Source organism: Watersipora subatra, chromosome 4 (assembly GCF_963576615.1).
Source record: "Watersipora subatra chromosome 4, tzWatSuba1.1, whole genome shotgun sequence".
Taxonomy (NCBI): domain Eukaryota; kingdom Metazoa; phylum Bryozoa; class Gymnolaemata; order Cheilostomatida; family Watersiporidae; genus Watersipora; species Watersipora subatra.
In genome coordinates, this window is record NC_088711.1 from 4,243,910 (window position 1) to 4,266,372 (window position 22,463).

General features: G+C 38.1%; 1 protein-coding gene across 1 annotated transcript; it reads right to left on the reverse strand.

Moving 5' to 3' along the window:
• Positions 1-21: 21 nt before the first annotated feature.
• LOC137393843 (uncharacterized) lies at positions 22-19,147 on the reverse strand. Its single transcript, XM_068080553.1, has 16 exons — positions 18,986-19,147; positions 16,958-17,870; positions 15,715-15,872; positions 14,276-14,435; positions 10,545-10,748; positions 9,745-9,914; positions 9,139-9,339; positions 8,601-8,798; positions 8,229-8,328; positions 5,647-5,892; positions 5,358-5,528; positions 4,755-4,964; positions 4,253-4,372; positions 3,697-3,934; positions 1,551-1,804; positions 22-329 (listed from the first exon to the last, which is right to left on the reverse strand). Exons 1-16 carry the CDS (start codon positions 19,145-19,147, stop codon positions 22-24), a joined length of 3,813 nt encoding a protein of 1,270 aa, XP_067936654.1.
• Between the last annotated feature and the right edge of the window lie 3,316 nt (positions 19,148-22,463).

Here is a 22,463-nt window from a genome sequence, read left to right on the forward strand (position 1 = left end):
GTGAGCAATGTGAGTGTGAGATTAGGCATAACTTATGGATGGTGCAGCTGAGGAAGCAATGGAGCTAAAATCTCCGACGTTTCTCTCGTGTAACTTGGGAGACGGTGAAGGTGTGTAATCATCCATTCGTCTGTATAAGTCATTGAGATTGTTTGTATAGTCCTCCTTGATGTCACGATGTCTGTAGTGTTGGACGAGTACAAGGATAAGCAGGGGCAGAAGCAGAAAGGATACGATGCACAGCCATATGAGAATGGCTAAGATTAGATCTCCGTTTACTAACCCTTCTGTCACTCTGCTTGCTTGCGGTGTCGGTGGCACGTTTACTCCTTCAAATAGTCCATAACCAGTTATGTTCCTTTTACTCTTACTTTACACAGTTACTGACCTCTTACACCATATGTTTTTGTTAAGGTGTAAACTTGCATAAACAATCTTTGTACAAATCCTGTTCTAAAATACACTAAGGATGTACAGCAAAACCATTTGAGGTTAAGAACTGTGAAGTGAGTGAGAGATGTGCGGTGTGAGATCCTGGCTAAGCAAGAGCAACACCAATTACTAAAAAGTATTGGATGTAAACCTGCTACAAACTCTAGACTCTTAGCTCTTCTTTTCTAATCAATTAAAATTTTATTAATTGAAATAACCTTTTTCAATTGTTTACCAGAAAAATCACGATCTTGTGATGCCTGCATGTATGAAAGTTAGTGAATATGACTAACAGCACGCACAACTGCCAGCTAAACCAATTAAGTGCACACACCTGATGCCAGTGATGTGTGAAAAATCAGCGAAATAGTGGAGGAAATATCACAACTAATCGCTGCTAAAAAAAATAAAATTTTAGCCAAAATAACTGAAATTCAGCTCTTACATCCATCCATCTGATGGTTCTTGCATATCTTATTGTAGGCTTCGGACTGTTCTTGTTTTGTTGTTCTTTTGCCAACCAAACCTCAATTTTTTTGATGCGTTGTGACAAAGTATAGCAAGTGGCAGTGAGAATGGTGGTGAAGATAACTACCACAGGAATGCCTACTAAGAAAGCATTCATCCACCAAATGTTTTCAGAGGTATCGATAGTCTGAAAGTGTCCTGCCACACCAGCCTCAGTCGCATTCAAATTAGGTGCTAGAAAAAAACCGCAAAAGCTTTTTGCACTTGAGAGTTCCATTATCTAGAGCTGAAATCTAATGTTGATTTTGTTATTTTTTTTGGATAAATTTATCAATCCTCATAAAAAACTAGTTCAAGTTCTCACTGTAATCTTGATTGATGTCAATCTACCAAATTTCAAATTTAGCTCATAAAAGTCAGATTCACGTTGCAAAAATGGCAGATTGTAAGCCTGGTGTGATACTTTTATGTACTGATACCTCACATTGATACAAGTTTTGCATAAAATTAAGTATAATGAAAAATTTCCACGCTGTTTCATTATTATTGTAATGAAAATATTTTAGTCACAGGCCAAAAATCTTTACGCGATCTGTTTTGTCATGTAGGAAAAGTGAATAAGTTGCTATTATTGTTGTTGTATGCTTTACCTGAAACTGAGGTAGTTATGTTGATGCAGTAAAAGCTGCCGAGTGAATTGACACACATTTGCGTGTCTCTGGCACAGTCATTGTTTCCAACTTGACACTCATCGATGTCTATGCATGTCTGTGCATTGTTTGCAAGCATGTAGCCAGACTTCTGACACGAGCAGTAAAAGCCATCATCCGTCTCATAGCAGGCATCTGTGCAGCCCCCATTGTTCACAGCACAGCCTGTCAGAACTAGCTTTGGTGTGCTGCTGCTGCTGCTGCTGCTCACTAAATAGACCAAGGTTAAATAAATTACTTCATCATTATTATTACTAGAAGTTCTCCTATCATACAGCCCACGACCAAAGTGATAATGGAAAAAGAAAGGGTACTGCCGGTTGAGAAATGCAATATTAGCAGTCAAATGGCACTGCAGTGCAATAGGATAACTGCAATGGTAGCTGTAATGTACTGGGTGTTATTATGTACAACAAACAGCAATAATGAAAGGAAAAGATTATATGTTTATATCTCTCCCCTGCAATAGGATAAATGCAGTATTAGAAGTAAAATGGCAAGCTGCTGTGTAATATACACAGGCTGGGGAGGCTGTATATCATTGGTCATAGCAACCAATATCAAGAAGTTGTGATATTTATTTAGATTTCTAAGAAATTATGCTGAATTTAAAAATCCAAACAGATTTTAGCTGGTAGTCATAGAAATTATAGATGTATATCTATAAGAAAGTGTAGGCCTATTACTTAATTTTGCAGATATTAAAAACAGCTTAGCAGTACCGCGATATTGGGCACAGCCGCAGTATCATCAACAAAATCTTTAGAAAAATAATAACAGTAACATATGGCACACCATCAGTCACTATATACTTCGATCTTGTAAATATTGAATGATTATTCTTATGACTAAATCTTATAATAATCTTATAAAATCGAATAATTATTCTTACAATTACATATTGTAATAATCTTATAAGAATCATTAGAAAAACATCATCGTCATTTCCTTTACTTTCACTGCTTTGGACATCAGTTGGAATACCAAAGTACTCATTATAAGTGTCCAAAATGACAGAGTCCGGTAGAATCGGCAAAAAAGAAACGATTACTTTTCAGTACTTCTACGTTAATTACAGAAACCTTCGGCAATTGGACAATGCCATAGACTGGTGAAATGTGCATGTTTTTTTCGTGAATTGCGCACAACCTAATGGTTATAGTCACTGTCGCACGGCCTTAATGACATTTTATTGGCCAGTCTTAATTTTGATTAAAAAAGGTTTGTCAAGTTTTAATGGCGATTTTAGGCCAAATTAATCTGTCTATTTATGTATAATCCGATCAGATGGGCTAGTTTTAGGATATTGCGTCAACTTTTCAAAGATTTGGTAACATATTTAAATAAGTTTATATGTGTTTTGTATCATTATTATACTTGAACGACTCTACACAAAAATGGTTAAATTTTTTAATGGGATTTCGATACAAGGGTTTGGTAACGGCCATTGACGGATAATTTTTCGGGAGTTGTGCGCGCATATGCATTTATCATAAAGCTCCCAAACAATCGCTTCGCTCGTGTTTGGTCGTGGGATTATTATTCAATATCTCTGTTCTAAATTGTAATTCTGAAGCAATCGGTTTTTCTAGCCAATGTCTTCACATTGCCTTCCGATGCCTGGATCACAACACAATTTTGCACTGATCACAGAATACTAATTTTAGCACTTGTTAAGTTAACATTTAAGGATATAGCACTTGAGGACAGAAATTATAAACAGAGTAATTTAATGAGCATATAATAAGTACAAGTTGCGTTTACCGCCTTCCATCTAGGTCAACCATTACTTATACTATAAAGTTAGGTACTGGACTTGATTTGGCTTATGCTTTTATGGCTGATATGAATTTCCTGATGTCAATCTTTGCAGACCAACAGCAGGGATGCTCATGCTCTGCACAAAATCTGCTGTTTTTTACAAAGAAGAAGAAGTAAATTTTTCACAAACTACATAAAAACTGATACATAATATTCTCTGACTCAAGCAGAGTCAATGAATAGATCAGAAAATCAAGAAAACGCTTTTTATCACAAAAACTACTACAAACCAATTATAGGACGACAAGCAACTCGCAAAAAAGACTAACCAGTAGTCGATGGCTCCGTCAGATTCATGCAAAGGAAGCTGCCCACAGAGTTGATACACATCTGATTCTCCCCGCAAGAATTATTTTCTGGCGCGCACTCGTCATCATCGACACAGGTTCTCATGTCTTTAGACAGATGGTAACCAGCTTGGTTGCACAGGCATGTAAAACTACCCACAGTGTTGATGCACACATCTGCACAGCCTCCATTGTTTGTCGTGCACTCATCTACGTCTGCAGATAAACTCAAAGATAAAAAAATAGCTCAACAAAAATTTATAGTGAAACGGGTGGGGTTGGGGACGCGCTGAACCATTGTAATAAACTTTCAACAACTAAAAATCGTTTAACAAAAGTGACTTGTACTTACTAACCAATGCGCTACAGTTCACATGAGTGTTAGTTAAACTGCATGATGGAGACTCATAATTGCATTGGTAATAGAATCAAACTGGCCAAGCATCATGATATGTACCATCAAGGTAGAGATATAACTTTTTAGCTTCTTTAGCTCACATGCATATATACAGGCTGAATAAATAAATACCTTACCTTGGCACTGTTTCTCACTCTCGTCCAGCTCATATCCACCCAGGCAGGTGCAATAATAGCTACCAATGGTGTTTACGCATCCGTCAGAACACAGGTGACTTTCTTCACACTCATTTATATCTGCAGGGCAATTCAATCGTGAGCATTACACTCCTTTAGGAATGGCTCCCATTTTGAATTCTATGTGTCTACCTTAGTGTATTCTTTTATACTTCGAGACATCACAATAAGTCAAAATAAAACAATATCTTGGCACTCTATTTATCTGCAGAGTCAAACATACAACACACTATTATTTGCCTGTCCTAGTCATCAAACTGTTATGTTTCTCTTAAGGACATAGGCATTAACTTGGGTAGCCAAGTTCATTTCTTCAAGCAATTGTGTTGAGAGTCAAACACAAAACTCACTTTAATTATTACTTCAAATTATTACTCTCTGTCTAAACCATCCATATGTGCCAAAACTTGTACATATTTGTATTTTTAAGCTTTTTCCTTACCTCTATATCCTTCCCCGGGTTCTCCTTTGCTACCACTTTCTCCCTTTGCTCCAGTAACACCACTTACACCAGTTGCTCCGGTAGAGCCCTGATCTCCTGTTACACCATGCTCTCCTTTGGCACCGGTGGTTCCACTTTGTCCAGTGGCACCTGTGGCACCCTGTGATCCCTTGTCGCCTTCAACAGATATGCCTTGCTCTCCCTTTGTACCTATAGAGATGGAAACAATGTTAAACATGATTTATTATACACAAAGCCAAGATGAAGATGAATGAGTTGAGATGCTGACTATGCAAAACTCAGAGACAAAACTAAATTCTAAATTGAACGAATGCTCAAAAGCCGAGCTGTTCAGAGTAGAATCAAAGCCCTCAATTGAGACAAATAACATGGTGCTGAGGGGGTATGTTAACAAGGAGATAGATACCATTATAGAGGCAAGAAGACCAAAGCTAGTATGAGCAAACAGAGACACCAAAGATACCGTATAGACATTGTATTATCTGGTGATATAAGTGTAACTAGGTGAGACAAACAAATATGGAACATACCAGAGAAGCTGAGAGATTATTTTGTTTTTTTATCGATAGTAATTGTGAGTACCTGTTGAGCCGGTGGCTCCCACAGCGCCTTGTGGTCCGATGATCCCCGTTGCGCCAGTCAAGCCAGTGCTGCCAGTCATCCCAGTGTTTCCTACTTCGCCTCTTGCTCCAGTAGAGCCAGTCGCACCTGTTTCACCAGGAGCACCGTCTTCTCCTGACTGCCCATTCACACCTACAGCACGTTGAAACATTACATCGTTTAACACAGGTGCTTATGAACCTGAGTAAAACATGATGAATATTCATCTAAAACTATGGAGGCTTTAAAATGCCTGACAATTTTTTTGTACCCGGTTGTCCAGGAATTCCATTGAGTCCAGGAGCACCTTGAGGACCGGGAATTCCTTCGGCACCTGGGTTGCCAGGCGGACCTGGAGGGCCTACGACTGTGATTGGGGCACGAGTAGTCGTTGATACAGTAGTTGTTGATACAGTAGTCGTTGATACAGTTGTTGAGGGCAAGGTAGTAGATGGTAGAGGGGGTGGAGTTAGACTAACGGCACAGTCTTCATTAAACCTCCCATCGCCATCTTCATCTGTAACAGATTAAAACACTTTCTACATGTACGTATGATCGGCCCATGCAGTTAAGACTGATTCGACTTTGCAGCCACTTGGTCAGCTATTAAACAGATGAACCAACAGTACAACTGCCTGATCTGTCATCAAAAAAGTGAAAGTGATGTACAGCAATTTACACACCCGATCTATGAGGGCACAGGAAGTCAGTCATTGTTTGCAAAGTTATAAATGTATTTAATAAAGTTCTATTTTGGTATACTTAAAACTGAGAGTTTTCATCGTTTCATCTATTTTCGATATTTTGTATGTAGTGCTTGTACGATAGCATTTGGTGTATTACTTATATCTAACTTCTCTAGTAACATCTATTACTTATATCTAACTCCTCTGGTAACATCTATTACTTATATCTAACTTCTCTAGTAACATCTATTACTTATATCTAACTCCTCTGGTAACATCTATTACTTATATCTAACTCCTCTAGTAACATCTATTACTTATATCTAACTCCTCTAGTAACATCTATTACTTACATCTAACTCCTCTAGTAACATCTATTACTTATATCTAACTCCTCTAGTAACATCTAGTACTTATATCTAACTTCTCTTTCACTCCCACGAGACGCGTAGTACGGATCAGTCAAGCGTTTGCGTATGGCCAAGAGCCACATGATGCGGCTAAAGTAGGCTTTGTCCAAAACGTTTCTGATTAGTGAGTAGTGAATTGATTAGCCAATCATAGCTGTGATTTAACGAAAGAAAATAATTTTCTGCATACATTCAACCAATAAAAAATATGTTTGCACCCCATTCTGAGCGTAGTTTCACTTTATAGAAACTGTATTTTTTATCACAATTTCCTCTTAGCAATGTCAGACTCACTACGGCTATGAAGGTTTTACTAATTTTAGACCTATGGACTTTCGGTGACTTTTACTGAATCATAGTACTACTGAAAGTTATTATTTTCATTTTCACCAGTAATAATAATACATGTAATGATGAAAGCCGTAATAATATTGATAAATTGTCTCATGCTCATGGTAGTAGCAAAATGGCTGAAAAAAGTCTGAGCCCATTCTGCAATGTTGCATTTTTATGGCAACAGCTGATGTAAAATTTTATACTTGGTATCAAAACATTTTTTATAGACCATATGGCTCAAAAGCTATGACAATTCATATGCACCCTTGTTACATATTAGGTTTTAACAAATATGTAATGATGTCTCGGTAAAGAACTTAGTTCGGTAGCGAAAGAAAGAATATCTATAGAAAAATATCACAACTAATAAAATACATTAAAAGAAAAGCAGAGATATCATTCAAATAACGAAAAGGAAATGGTGAACAACGTAATAGTCAATAAAATAAGACTGTAAAAAACTTTTAGTAACATCACACAGGCTAAAATATGGTAGTTTGAGAAGCGATTGATTTGTGGCCAAGCTGCCTTACACCAATGATATACAGCCCCCAAAGGATAGTCGACGGCTATCATATGGGTGGGGTTTAATGATGGAGCTCTGTTAGGATTATGCTAGCCTGGGTTTCGGAGCAAACACAACTCTCGCGGGCGGTCGCGTTGCCTTGTTAGGTTTTGGAAAACACGACTCGCTGTTATCGTTTCATTAGCTCATTCAGTCAGTAGACCCCGCTGTTCACAATAGCAAACCTTGAATTTCTACTATGTAGGGGTGATACCTAACCAAAATAATGGATCCATGCAAAATAAAACATTTTAAATTACCTACTTTTAGTAATTTTAAAATTGGTAAAGGTCGTAGTATATGCTTAAAGTTGAATATAATTTACCCAAAATTACCCGAACAACGGCCTTTTTTCCCTAGTTTTTGATTAATATTTTGCCACCCCTAATATAAAATGACAAAGTTTTTCATCGTTGTCACATTGTTTTACCTGGCCAATAAGATGGAACAGCAGGCAAAGCTGCGCAGTGTAGTTTTCATACTAAAAATCTAAACACAAAACCGAATTTGGGCTATTTTACGATTGTGACTATTCATATCACGAATGCTTGCGAATGGCAACTGACTGTTCATAATGGTGACAATATTGGGATACTATATTTATTTGACAGCAAAATTAATTCAACAGATAAGTAAAATAACCACCATAGTTCATAATATTTGTAAATTTACAAGGGGCTTTATTCAGCATATTTGTTTGTTCGGGTGCTGTGTTCGGGTTCATTCCAACAGAGCTCCATCATTAAACCCCGCCCATATGAGAGCCTTCGGCTATCCTTGGGGGCTGTATATCATTGCTTACACCCAGTTTGTCAGAACCAAACAATGACTACCTGTGTGTAAAATAACAACTGACCAGTTTGAATTTGGTTTCCCTCACAGATCTCTTCATCTATTCTGCCATCACAATCGTTATCAATACCATCTCCTGGCACCGAGTAAGTTGTCTCACATGGCTGAAGGCAAGGATAAAACGCATAAAGTTAATGCATTATTTACATTATGAAGTAATGTACATGTTATTATACATTATTCTAGTGTATACAATGTAGTTACTAAAAAATTAGTGAAAATGCACACAGAGCAGACTTATGCAAAAATGATAAAGTTTTCTGGGGGAAAGGTAAAACAATTTCGGATTAACAGTTGAAAGCATACGGTAATTTAGACTTGATTATAAGGACAAGAGAAGACAATTCCAGAAACTGTCTAAAATTGCAAGAAATACCGAAATGAGGTCAGCGAGTCTCATGCCAGCAGCAAAACCATAGCTCTCTTTGTCTGCATTGCCATAAACAATCACACTGATGGTGATTGTTGGATCTTCATGTTGAATAGAATGAACTCCATCCGAAATGGCGAATGATGTGCCACTGAACAGTGTGTCTTGTATCTGGTACCATGAAGTGAAGAGTGGGGCAAGGTACTGTAACAGAGATGAGATGGTCTACCACAGCAACTTACTATTAGTTAGTCACTGCATGCGAGGAAATTATTCCTTATGATATCACAGCTTTTCGTCCCATTTTACAGCGAACGCTGAACCTTCCCAGTCTGATAAACAATTCCTACTCGGTATCGACTGGAATGTTGGAATGCCTGGTGGGACATTCCAAAATTCACAACAGTATTCACTTTTGAACAGATACAAATGAATTTGCAAAACTTTCAATAGAATAACTTCTATACAGGGAACACTTCAATGGTTTAGAACAGTCACTCGTCTGATAAGGCCATCTCTTTCAAATGAAGTACCAAAGGCTCACCTGGCCATCAAATATAATACCGGCTGTTCGGTTGGATGGTGCAACCATGACTACATAGTTGTTATAAAACTCATTCTTTGCACCAGTGTAGCTGTTGGAGGTTGGAGAGAAAGTATAAGCATTAGCCCACTGTTCTACAGATGGAAGCACTATCATGGTAGGGTCGCCTATTTCATTCATAGTCTTCTGACTTTGGGAGAACTACAAACAAAGGTTATAAATGACAACTGCAAGAGCAGCAGTGAGGTACACAGATTTCCTCATACTTGAAAATGATGACAGACTTTTACCAAGACACAAGCAGTTTGAGATGTCGGCCTGTAGCAGCGTACACAATAACTTTGAACCCAGGTTAGTATTGAAAGAGTTATTTAGCTACACAAGATGACAGCAGTTCACAGCTTCTGCTAGAAATCATACTAATAGACAAGTCTATCAACAAAAATCTTAAAACTTTTTAGAGATAATCCAGAACAGAATGCTGCCTTCCCAACATGCATCAGCAGCTCCAGCTTGTGTTAATAGCCCTGATCAATTCTGACAGCATAACTTACGTCAGCAACCGCAACCTACGTCAGTAACTCCTAGTTACGTCAGCAGCCCCACCTGTGTTAGCAGTATTGGCTTGTTAGATCTGAAGGAGATGTATTCATCTGAGCGAGCAGCAATCGTCTGTGACTTTCCAGCATTTAGTGAAACGCTCGTCCTGCTCGAAACTTCAACAACTGTGTCATTTTCTGCGGCGATCACATGGAAATAATCGCCTGTCGTTCGACCTATCAAACAATACGTATAATCATACCAAGTTGCATAAAGAATTTTTATTTACGATCCTGTTGTGGTCTAAGTGGCTTTTGTGATGCGCACACTGGATTAGGCTTGGTGAAAATCAACAAGTAAAAACGTACCTGGAATAGGAACAGTGCAATAGAGTTTGCCCCATGACTGCACGGGAGGGAGCATAGCCACTAAATGATCTCTGGATGATCCATCTCCTACTGATGTGCGTATATTACCACTAAGTACGCCAACTTTCTGTGTTGCCTTCACCAAGGTTCCACTCAGGTCACCTTTAACAAAAATGCATCACTGCTGGCACACTATACAAACGCAACTCAAGTGGGTCACTTGCTACGTCTGCTGCAGCAGGAACCTTAACTATTTACATTTTAATTAGTCATACGGTTATATCACAATATCCCTGAGGTAAAAAATCCCGTGTCAAAGTTGTCTCTTTTGAGACTTCTAATAACATGCAGTTGCGTCCAGTTGAATTTATGAAAAGAATAATGTCGTGATTAAACACAAAAACCAACCTGTACTCACAAGCATGCCATAGGCAGAGTAGAAAGAACTTTTGCTGACATTGGGAGGTTAACTTGAGAAAAAGGCGCTAAGGTTCGTACCTTTGGATTGAAGTTGCAAAGTAGAATATCTGTTGATAGCCACTGTGAGTGTGTCCCCGTTAGTATAAGCCACACCCTCAAATTCCACATCAATTGACCCCCGACCATCTCTTGAGGGAAACGTAATATCTAATCGAGTGCCATCATGCACTCCGATGACTCCGAGCTGACACTTGGATGAATCTGAGTTGGGCCAGTAAGTTACTAAAATGAGACAACAGTGTTAAGTAAAATACTGGTGATGATATGCTGTGACAAGGTGGGATAGTGATTAGCACATAAATGTTATTTAGTCCTACACTATAATTTTACACAACGTATGTTAACAATTTTTGTAAAAAAGATGTTGAACTGGGTTCAAAAAAGGTTTGTTACCATAACAGCTTTGATAGATGACAATTGCGAATAATATGCTGGTTTCTTGTTTTATTGTATATGGTTCAGCAAGATATATATATGACATGACAGATTCTGTGACAATATATTGCCTGGTACGGTACAGTAAGGTACATCTTCAAATGGTTTGGTACAGAGTGATAGTATTTGAAATTGTATGTGAAAGCATGATATGGTATGATGTAGCATGATATGGTATGATTTAGCGTGATACGGTATAATATAGCATGATATGATATACCGTAGTATGATATGGTATGATATAGCTTGATATGGTATGATGCAGCAAGATATGGTATGATATAGCATGATATGGTATGATTCAGCATGATACGGTATGACGTAGCATGCTGAATATGGTATATTTGTAGACTCACGGGTACCTCTGCAACTTGTTTAAAAAAATAAAGTGATGTCGTGATAAGTGGCTTCTCACAGAATACATAGTAATACATAACATCATTTTTTACCTGCATAGTATTCTTTTCCAAGCACATCCAATGGAAGTGCGAGAAATGCATCAGCAGAGTAGATCTCTTTGTTAACTGCGTAGACAACAATATCAGCATCTGCTGTGATAAAGAGAGATTTACTTGTCATGGTTGTCCCGCTCTCCTTCAAGGTGTAGGGAATGTTGAATTGCCGCACTGAGCCAAACGGGATCTATAGAAACAATCTGAAGCCAAATACTTTGTTTCTGCCTTTCCCGATTGTTTTGAACTTGGTTGATTATTCTTGCATATGTTTTTAAAACAGCAGCAACAAACAAAAGCTATAATTAAATCAATGTCGCAGTCTGTAGTCAATAATCTAACTGAAAGTACATATTTTCTCCAATTACAATATAGTCAAAATTGTCTGCCAAATAATCGTAACATCCAAGATAAGGAGAACAGCAATGCAGAATAAATCAAGCGCTTATTATACGAGTTTAATTCATACAAGACTGGTAAACTCTAAAAAATTATTACTGCTACCATCTCCAGTATTTCAAAGGACAGACTGGCATAAATACAGCTCAATTCAATGTGCTAGGATCAACTTAAAGTTAAACTCTAGAGTCAGAACTCAGAGATTAATTCCCAAGTATTGAATTATGATTTCCCAGTAAATCAAATGTCTTATGATTACAAAGGTTAAACAGCCCGTAAATCTGTATTGTAGAAACTATAAAATGCTTTAGTTTAGTTTTTCAGAGTTTAACAAGCAAGGACAAATTGAGTACAAGTTATGTGAGATAACAGAATACCATAGACTTCGGTAGTAGAGTAACTGCAGCACAACCAACAGGTTTAGATAGCTGGTCGATAGGGCAGGCTAGATGGTGGGTATAGAACAATGGTGACAAGGACTAACAGGTTTAGATAGCTGGTCGATAGGGCAGGCTATATGGTGGGTATAGCACAATGGTGACAAGGACCAACAGGTTTAGATAGCTGGTCGATAGGGCAGGCTATATGGTGGGTATAGCATAATGGTGACAAGGACCAACAGGTTTAGATAGTTGGTTGATAGGGCAGGCTAGATGGTGATAAAAGCACGATGGCGATAAGGCTAAAATGCTGTAAAACAAAAATATGGTTTGGATCCTCATTTAAAATGAAGCACGATGAAGGGACTGATAGCAGACAAGCCCTCAGCATAAACACAGCTTCCCTTTTAAAGTCTTACCGTTGCATCCTCTCTTATGTACGGTTCAAACCAACGGGCACTCTCAACTCTCACAGATACGGATGAGGCACGAACAGGTGTGACATAGACCTCTAGAGGGAGGTAAAGAGGAGACTCCACATTATTTTCCATAAAATATATGAGGAATTGTCTGCCTCCACTGTCAGGGGCTCCTAAAAGTCAAGAGAGCATCAAATTTATAAACTGATTATCTGCAAATGAGATGCAGCAATACATATCTATAAATCCCACTTTGTCATTGTATGTCTGTCTGTTAGTCTGCTATGCATTTCCACTTTTTTTGGTTAATTTCATCCAAACTTCATATGCTCTTTGCCTTCCGAAAGGTCGATGAAATTTTTTGGTCTCAAAATGCCACACGTAATTTTGAGAGCCTCTTGAACATCCACCTTCTATCAACACTGTTGTTGTCGTAAACACTGTTTAGCGATTTGCTTTGAAAGCTATATGCAACTCTATGAGCAACTCTAAAACTGTGCGTATGCAAGACACTAAATGGATATTAGCTTTGAGTTGAATTTTGTGACTGCCAGTTTGCTTAGTAAAGAAGCACGATTGATGTTCTGGACACAAGTATGGACACAAGTATGTTCGTCATTTTTAGTCGTTATTAGCATGAAAAAAGGAGCGGCACTTGATCTGCTCCAACTGATTGGTGCAACTGATCTGCTCCAACTGATCTGCTCCAACTGATCTGCTCCAACTGATCTGCTCCAACTGATCTGCTCCAACTGATCTGCTCCAACTGATCTGCTCCAACTGATTGGTGCAACTGGATAAATTGGATAAGTTCAATCCGCAGTTCCTCCAATTTTTCGAAAAACATTTAGCCGGTCAAAAGTGAATTTTTTTAATTTATTGGTCAATCACAATTTTAGCAGAACCTGCCCAATCAACAGCTAGTATACATACAGCTTACTGTATGTTATTCAAGTCTTTTCGAGACTTTTCGTTCACTAGTAACGAAAAGTCTCACAAGGAAGGAAAACTACTGAAATCATCCGACGAGTGAGGTTACCCTGATAGCACAATACTGGTAAACATTGATCTAACCTAGTAACTCTTCCGTGCCAACATGGTCTGTAGCCTACCTATAGCTTCGATTGGCAATATTTCTAAATAAAGTTGAGAATCTGAAGTATCTTTATGCATATTGTGAATCTAATAAGTCCCGTAACAGCAAGTTGTACTAGCCACCTTTAAATCAACCTTTGACCCTCCAGTGGCTCACCACCCATTCACTAAGCTCCCCACAGCTTGGAGTAAACAAATAAATGCACACCTTGTTATGGCCACTATAATTGATATAATGATCTCTCTAAGACCAAACAGGCTAAGGTAACAGATGTGTAGCAAACGAAATTACAGTGAACAGTAGCATACTTCGCACAGCAAAGTTCAAGGCTGAAATGATCACTACGCTGCCTCTGATGCAACTAGAGCAAATAAACAAACTTGGTCATCACACAACCATGAAAGAGTTCCATAAAACAGACAGAAAGTGAGTAAGGTGTGCGCTATACTATGTTAGTAATTACTTTTAGACTAAGTTTTAAAATGTCGCGATTAAGTCTACACGGTCTATAACTTCAACAATATCTGCAGCCCTATTTAAGGTGCAGCAGTTTAATGCTCCGACCTACCTTCAGCTACTGGTCTGGTTAGAGCACAGTCTTCATCAATGTTTTCATCTCCATCTGTATCAGTTCCTCTGTTCTCAGCTGTGCAGAGCTCCTCATCAATCAAACCATCACAGTCATTGTCGATGCCGTCTCCAAATATGGATGCCGTCACGATGCATGGCTATCGAATCAAGAGTGATAAATATTAACTAAACCAGGTGGTTTTGTTGAGATATAGATAGGTGAGGTAGCTCCAATGTGTTACACATAGATAGGGCAACATCATAAAGTTATACATAGACGAGTTGTATCATAAAGGTATACATGGACAGTTGTATCATAGAGGCATACATAGATAAGTTGAATAATAGAGCTATACATAGGCAAGCTGTATCATAGAGATATACATGAACAAGTTGGATAATAGAGGTATACATAGACAAGTTTTATCATACATATATGCATAGGCAAAGTAGTCTTAGAGGCATGTGAATGTAGGCGATGTAGCATCATATAGTTATACATAGACATCAATGTATCATAGAGGGATACACACACAGGGTAGAATAAAAGAGGTACAAATAAACCAAGTAACATCATAGACATATACACAGACAGAAAAGTATCAATCACTGCGCAGGCATATACATTTATACCATCAAATACTAAATGATTGAAAGCATTATATTTTGCGCCAATAAACATTAATATAGAGCTTAAAATAAATGGAAACAAATTGCTTACTGCAGGAAAGTAACGTATGCAAAAATAGGCCTAAATTTTAAGTCGCCTATTTGCAGCATAGCTGATGTTTAGATGTCACCTATTTGCAGCATAGCTGATGTTTAGATGTCACCTATTTGCAGCATAGCTGATGTTTAGATGTCACCTATTTGCAGCATAGCTGATGTTTAGATGTCACCTATTTGCAGCATAGCTGATGTTTAGATGTCACCTAATTGCAGCATAGCTGATGTTTAGATGTCACCTATTTGCAGCATAGCTGATGTTTAGATGTCACCTATTTGCAGCATAGCTGATGTTTAGATGTCACCTATTTGCAGCATAGCTGATGTTTAGATGTCACCTATTTGCAGCATAGCTGATGTTTAGATGTCACCTATTTGCAGCATAGCTGATGTTTAGATGTCACCTATTTGCAGCATAGCTGATGTTTAGATGTCACCTATTTGCAGCATAGCCGATGTTTAGATGTCACCTATTTGCAGCATAGCTGATGTTTAGATGTCACCTATTTGCAGCATAGCTGATGTTTAGATGTCACCTATTTGCCGCATAGCTAATGTTTAGATGTCACTTATTTGGCGACATAGCAGATGGTTTAGGAGTTATTTATTTGGCGCCATAACAGATGGTTTAGGAGTTACTTATTTGGCGCCATAGCAGATGGTTTAGGAGTTACTTATTTGATAGCAAAGCTGGTTTTTAGGTTTCCAAACCTGATTAATTGGTGCAAGACGAGTTCCAATTTGAAAAGAGTAGCTTTCTCTGTCAGCAGTTCCGTAAATGTAGGCGCTGAAAAGGGCGACAGGAGAGATGTGATTGATTACATGAGCTCCCTCTTCAATCTGTACTTCGGTGCCGACCAGAGATGTTCCTACATTTAAAATTGTCACCCACTGTTGTATGTAAGAAATCTCTCATAGTTCATCATTCAAAACACAAAATTTAAATAGTTTGGATTGTTTTAGTGATAAAAATGCAACTCTGTTAAAAATCATATGTGCTAAGTTCAGTTACACTGACCAAATACATTAAAATCTTTAAACCAACTCACCATACAAAGTTATTCAAGTGAAATGCATTATTTCAATGCGATGGCTAACCTCTACCGAGAAATGCCTAAACAAGCAAAAATAAAATGGTTGCCTACCAGGGAAAGGCTTCCACACAGGGTTAAGTCTTGAGAATGGCTTGCCATCAAACATCAGTCCTTCGATGTCCTCATCCTTGGCCACACACATGAGATAGTTGTTGTACGAGCCTACAAACACAAGAGATAGTTGTTGTAGGAGCCTACAAACACAAGAGATAGTTGTTGTAGGAGCCTACAAACACGTGAGATAGTTGTTGTAGGAGCCTACAAACACATGAGATAGTTGTTGTAGGAGTCTACAAACACATGAGATAGTTGTTGTAGGAGTCTACAAACACATGGGATAGTTGTTGTAGGAGCCTACAAACACATGAGATAGTTGTTGTAGGAGCCTACAAACACATGAGATAGTTGTTGTAGGAGCCTACAAACACATGAGATAGTTGTTGTAGGAGCCTATAAACACAAGAGATAGTTGTTGTAGGAGCCTACAAACACAAGAAATTTAATCAATCATTACAGAGCTTTAGTTATTTTGAGCTTTTAGTTCTCACGAACAAATGATCTCAATATATTTTGTACCAGGATATACCATCCGCGGTGGCGACCCCTAAATGGGGAAGAGCAAATAGAGGAAGTTTTTTCTCTAGTTGACAGCGTTGTTCAAGTTCCTCTGTAGATCACAACTAATCAGAACATTTCTAGTATTACGAGAGCACTGATCATGAACTATTTTATAGATGATATAAATATTCAGCCCTTAACAAAAAGTTTTCCTGCCAAATAACTCTGCAACGATTTAAAGGGAAAATTCCAGCAATAATACATATATATGCGAGTAAACCAAAGGTAGCCCAAGGTCCTACCTCCAACAGAATACTGTGGTGTACTGAATACATAGTCTGCAGCAAACTGGGGAGTAGAAGTAACAACCAGCATTGTAGGGTCACCAGGTTCAGCCTCTTCTTGCTGACTCTGAGAGATCTGAACCACCATCACTGGATGATCAGTGCTAATAGTTGTATAGTTTTCACTTGGAATAAGGAAACTTTTATAGAAATCAGACGATGTTGACTCATACCATGTTACTTCAGAATTCTCCACTCTTATGTTCGTATTGGGAACAGGGGAGATGACTTTGATAAAATCACCGACCGTGCGGCCTGGTATCGGTATGATTGGAAACTGGTTACCATAAGCTTGTGTTGGTGGCAATTGAACAGCTAGGTGATCACGGGAATTGCTTTCACCTACCCACGTGCGGATATTTCCGGAGAAAACAGCAACTGGTTTGTCAGCAATGACGTAAGACGCAGTAAGATCAGCCTTGTCATACGAGACACATTGAAACGCTTCATACGCCTGCAGAGTTATGTTTAACCAGTCACCATTTGTGTAGCTCTCGCGTCCCAGTTCGACTCTTAATGGGATTTTGAGACGAGTTCTTTCTGGAAAAAGGATGCTGACAGTGGTATCGTCATACTTAGCTGCAATAGCGAACTCGGTGTTTGAGTTGGTTGGGTAGTGAGAGACTGTGTAGTACTCATATCCGATTACGTCAGTCGGATAGGCGAGGAATCCGTCTGTAGAAAACCTTTCCTTATTTAAACCGTAAACTACTATTTCACTATCTGATTGAATGAGTAAGACTTTGCCTTCGATGCCGGTCCATGTCATGCGAAGTAGGTGGCTCACTTCCACCCTCTCCACAACACCAGAGACCACTGTTGTACTTAGACTAATGCGTTCAGCCACATATTTAGGAGCAGTGATCTCAACCTACAGTGTATGACAGATTGTCAAACAACAGCTTCTATGTTTGACTGTTACACATTCATCAGTTAACATGTTGTTAACATGTTAAAACAAACACATTTGGCAAACATTTTAACGATTTTACTGGTACTTTGTATCATAAAAAGAAAAGGATAAAAATATAAGGAAAAACAGATGAGAGAGAACAAAGAATATAATGAATAGAAGATAAATATATATGTTCTTTTTCACTACACTTGGCCCAACAGACTCCAAACAAATTCCTGATTTGGAAGAAAGAGCGATTTAAGATTGAATGTCCCTTTTGTGGGCTTTTCCAGGGGTTGAACACTAACCAGTAGTTTACTAATTGACAAGTCACGCACTCTAGACCGCTGCTCAAAACGAAACTAAGAAAAAGAGGCGAGGGAGTAGGAAATAGAAAAAAGTGATGGAAGGGAGAAGAAGAAATGACACTATCGATGAACACAAAGCAATCGTGCACACAGCAATTCAAACAGGAAAAAAGTCAGAAAGCATGTATTCCCCTTGCTAGTGATACAACATCCCCCTGTCAGGCTGCTATCAATTGATTCTATTGCATCTCAACATTTTTATACAATAAATTCATCAAGCCAGCAGCTTAATGCAACTGATGCCTTTGGCTAGTTTATATAGAAACCTAATAGTAAGTGCTCGTAAAGGGTCTCTAATGTTTTTATATGGTTAAATTGATACCATACAGAGGTGAAGTTTATTTGCTGTGTTTATTAGTTCACGTGTTTATGTTCTCATGTGTCTATTGAATTTAGAAGAGCATCAGAGTATCGTGTCACTTTGCCTACCAATATACCCTGACAAGGCAAATACTAGCAGCCTCAAGAGGGGTTCATTATAGAGCTCTTAGTACAGTGTTAGAAGGAATCACACAGACATCTGGATTGTATAACTATACATTTAACACCAGTTAAGGTAGATTCATAACTAGCGGAAGCATTGAATTGGCTGTCACATGACAATGAGTATGGTTTACAAGATATTTAGGTCATATTGAACATAGGCAGATATATGAGCGGATGGCCAGAAGATTGACAAATAAAACAAACAGATACACCATGTGTAGGACGAGCTTCACCTACCTGCACCGGTATAGTGCTTGGAGTAGTTATAAATATTTCTAAAGGAAGCTGTTGTGGATTTTCTACATCATTTCTCATGAAGGTTATGATGAACTCTGTGCCCAGGTTGTCTGCCACCTGTCCATCTACTGTTAACAAAGGATGATACACCCAGTTATGCATTATTGATCAAAGATAGAATCTAGTTAGCTTTGCTAGTGCAAGAGCTAGCGATAAGTATCTCAAACACACCAAAACTGTGCTCACCAGCGGTCATATGACAAAATCAGGTGACCCTGCTAGTGTAAAACTGATGTGACAGACAAAACTGAAAGCTTCGGTTCAAATAAAGTAGCGATATGACATATAAAGTCAGTTACTCCCGCTGGTGTGAAACCGATGTGACAGACAAAACTGAAAGCTTCAGTTCAAATGAAGTAGCGATATTTCAGACAAGTCAGATGTCAGTTGGGTCATATGTCAGTCATATGTCACACAAGTCAGGTGCTCCCGCTAATATAAAACTTAGGTGACAGACAAAACTGAAAGCTCCTGTTCAACTGAAGAAGTGATGTGATAGAAAATGCAAGACACTTGTGCTGAAGTGCAGCAGAGTAAGGCAGACAAAAATACAGGAATTGGTCAGCATGTTATTCAGCATGGGCAGCTTTAATAACTAAACAGTCTAGCATTAATGTTCCTCAAACCAGAAAGCTAATCACTCATGATTTAACAAAACCAAATATCTAAAATAAAATTATATACTAAACGTTGTAACCCTTCAGGCTACTTTACCCAAAAGATAGCTAACATTCAAGAATGCAAACAAATGCATGACATTAGCAACGCCCTAATTCTATTGATTTAGGATTGTTAGCTATTCAATTCGGTTGAACATAAAACGTTCATCAGTATCGACTATATTAGTCAGGCAGCTTCATACTAATCAGTAAAAGTGTAGAGGCTGAGGAAAGCAAGGATATTTAATCAATACACTAATGAGTTGTTCACAACTCAATCACCACACAATACTAGGTGTAGGCTCTACGACTACGAACAACCATATTGCAACCTTAATCTAATATACAATCTTCTTACAGATTTCTCATCTGAGTTTGTGGGTCATGTGGGACTATATATATATATATCATGCAAAGTCTTCAATTTATTGATAAAATAAACCTGCGCTGAGTATACTCAGTCTATGATCCATATAATCATTACTCGAAAGATTGTAATAGGTACCAGTTGGTTTTAGAAATCACTGCGATATGAATAAGACAAGTAGAACTGGTCACCTGTTCTCTGTAGAAATGATAACACATAGTAGAAGGACAGCACGAGAAACATTCGGTCCCGTTTCAATGACATCACATAAACATCACTGAAAATGTATAAAAGTACGATGACCACAAGTTTGAAATGTCGGGAGAAAACAGTTTAGATGTCGAGTTCAAGAGACTGTCACCTGCATCATGGTTACTCGCTATTAACATTAGTAAATACACAGCTCAAATTCTTTCCAGTTCTATTGATGAATTCATGAGTCACTGACTGTCACCTAGTGACAAACAACATCAAGTGACATCTTTATACATCATAAAAATCTGAGTAGACATTGTGTAATAATCTGAGCCATTGTGTATAGCAGAGGAGACAGCGCCTACTGTTCCTCTGCTAAATACAGGTACACAATTCTATCCTTAAGCAACTTCAAGCGCTGTGGGAATAGCATGGGTCAAATTATAGCCCGAAAGAACTAGTGCAGCAGAGCAAACCCATGAAACAAGGAGGAATGTACTAGTTACTTACCAAAACAGCTTTGTTCTATTGCAGAGGCAGCAGTTGCGCTGACCAGACTGGCATCAATAGCCGAGTTGGTTATACAGCATCCTAGTCACATCAATAATCGCAAACAATGCCGATATTGGAATTCATTTACATTGTGTTTTACCTTTAACATTGGCACTTCTGGATCATGGATATCAGCCGAGCATGTTAATCCTTACATTTTACAAGTCAGCCGTTACAAGCAAATATTTCAAATCGCTTTTACATGATTAATCAGTGCTTCAAACAGAGTGGATGTTTAATTGAAGGTCTAAATAACTGGCAAGCTCCAAGTGAACATAACTGAATGGCTATTATGCAATGTGCAAATTGTTTTGTAAAGCAAATGCAATTGCACTGAAAAGAATGGAATTAGAGCGATGGCAAGCAGCGCTTGATGACCCTTTTGAGTTATCTCCCCATAGTATTAATGTCATCTCGACACACTCGAGATGCCGTTAATACTATGGGATAAGGTATGTCATCTTGCTGCATATAATACAGCAAGATGCCTACAGATGATATCTCGGGATTGGGCTCGCAAGTGAAGGTGGTTGACTCTACCTACAGCCAATCATAGCTGTTCAGAGAAATAGTAATCGGTATGTTTCCTCCAGGGGTCTGAAGGGAATGGACCGTGGCTGAGGTAGTAATTAATTTATTAACCTAATCAAGCTGACTAGCTTACATAGCCAGGCTCAGAAGTGACATTTCCATCCATACAAACTGAAGTTATGATGTCACTGAGCGCTGCGCTGACATTAGATCTTAGATAGGAACCTTGGTGGGAGGACATGGTGCAGTCAGTCTAATGATGGAGAGATATTAATACAATAATTATGTATACATAACAAGTTCATGAACAGATATTAGACATGCTTTAATACTGATATTTATGATGCAGTGATGTTCATATTAGACATGCTTTATGAGTGATATATATGGTGTAGTGATGTTCATATTAGACATGCTTTATGAGTGATATATATGGTGTAGCGATGTTCATATTAGACATGCTTTATGAGTGATATATCTGGATTAGTGGTGTTCATATTAGACATGCTTTATGAGTGATATATATGGTGTAGTGATGTTCATATTAGACATGCTTTATGAGTGATACATATGGTGCATTGATGTTCATATTAGACATGCTTTATGAATGATATATATGGTGTAGTGATGTTCATATTAGACATGCTTTATGAGTGATATATATGCTGCAGTGATGTTCATATTAGACATGCTTTATGAGTGATATATATGGTGTAGCGATGTTCATTTTACACATGCACCTAGCACAGGGGTCAGCAACCTTTTTTACTCAAAGAGCCATTTGGACCCATTTTCCACAGAAAAGAACGCAGTAAGAGCCACAAACCCCCTTTCATATTTCAAGTTAAAAAATAAATACCACCTTTTTTTGTTGAGCTTTTAATGTGTTTATATAATTTTTACATCATAAAACGTAAAGTTGTGGCATGTATAATGATTTAACTGCTGAGAAAACAAAATTACACTTTTGCAAAGAACAATAAAATAATTTCAATGGTTTTATTGGCGCATAAATTGTTATGAAGTGTATTACACGTAATAGTGTTGTTGTTTGTCAGTAGTGTTGTTGACGATATTGCAGACCTAAGTGGCTGGCCAGCCTTACTAGATTTCT

What these genes read in the sequence shown, in the direction of transcription:
- LOC137393843 (XM_068080553.1), bottom strand. Translation starts at nt 19,147, where the DNA reads ATGCATAACTGGGTGTATCATCCTTTGTTAACAGTAGATGGACAGGTG. An exon ending in GGGAGCCACCGGCTCAACAG is followed by an intron (nt 4,965 to 5,357) that starts GTACTCACAATT and finishes CCATCTCTATAG; the next exon opens with GTACAAAGGGAGAGCAAGGC. An exon ending in ACCCGGGGAAGGATATAGAG is followed by an intron (nt 4,373 to 4,754) that starts GTAAGGAAAAAG and finishes ATTGCCCTGCAG; the next exon opens with ATATAAATGAGTGTGAAGAA.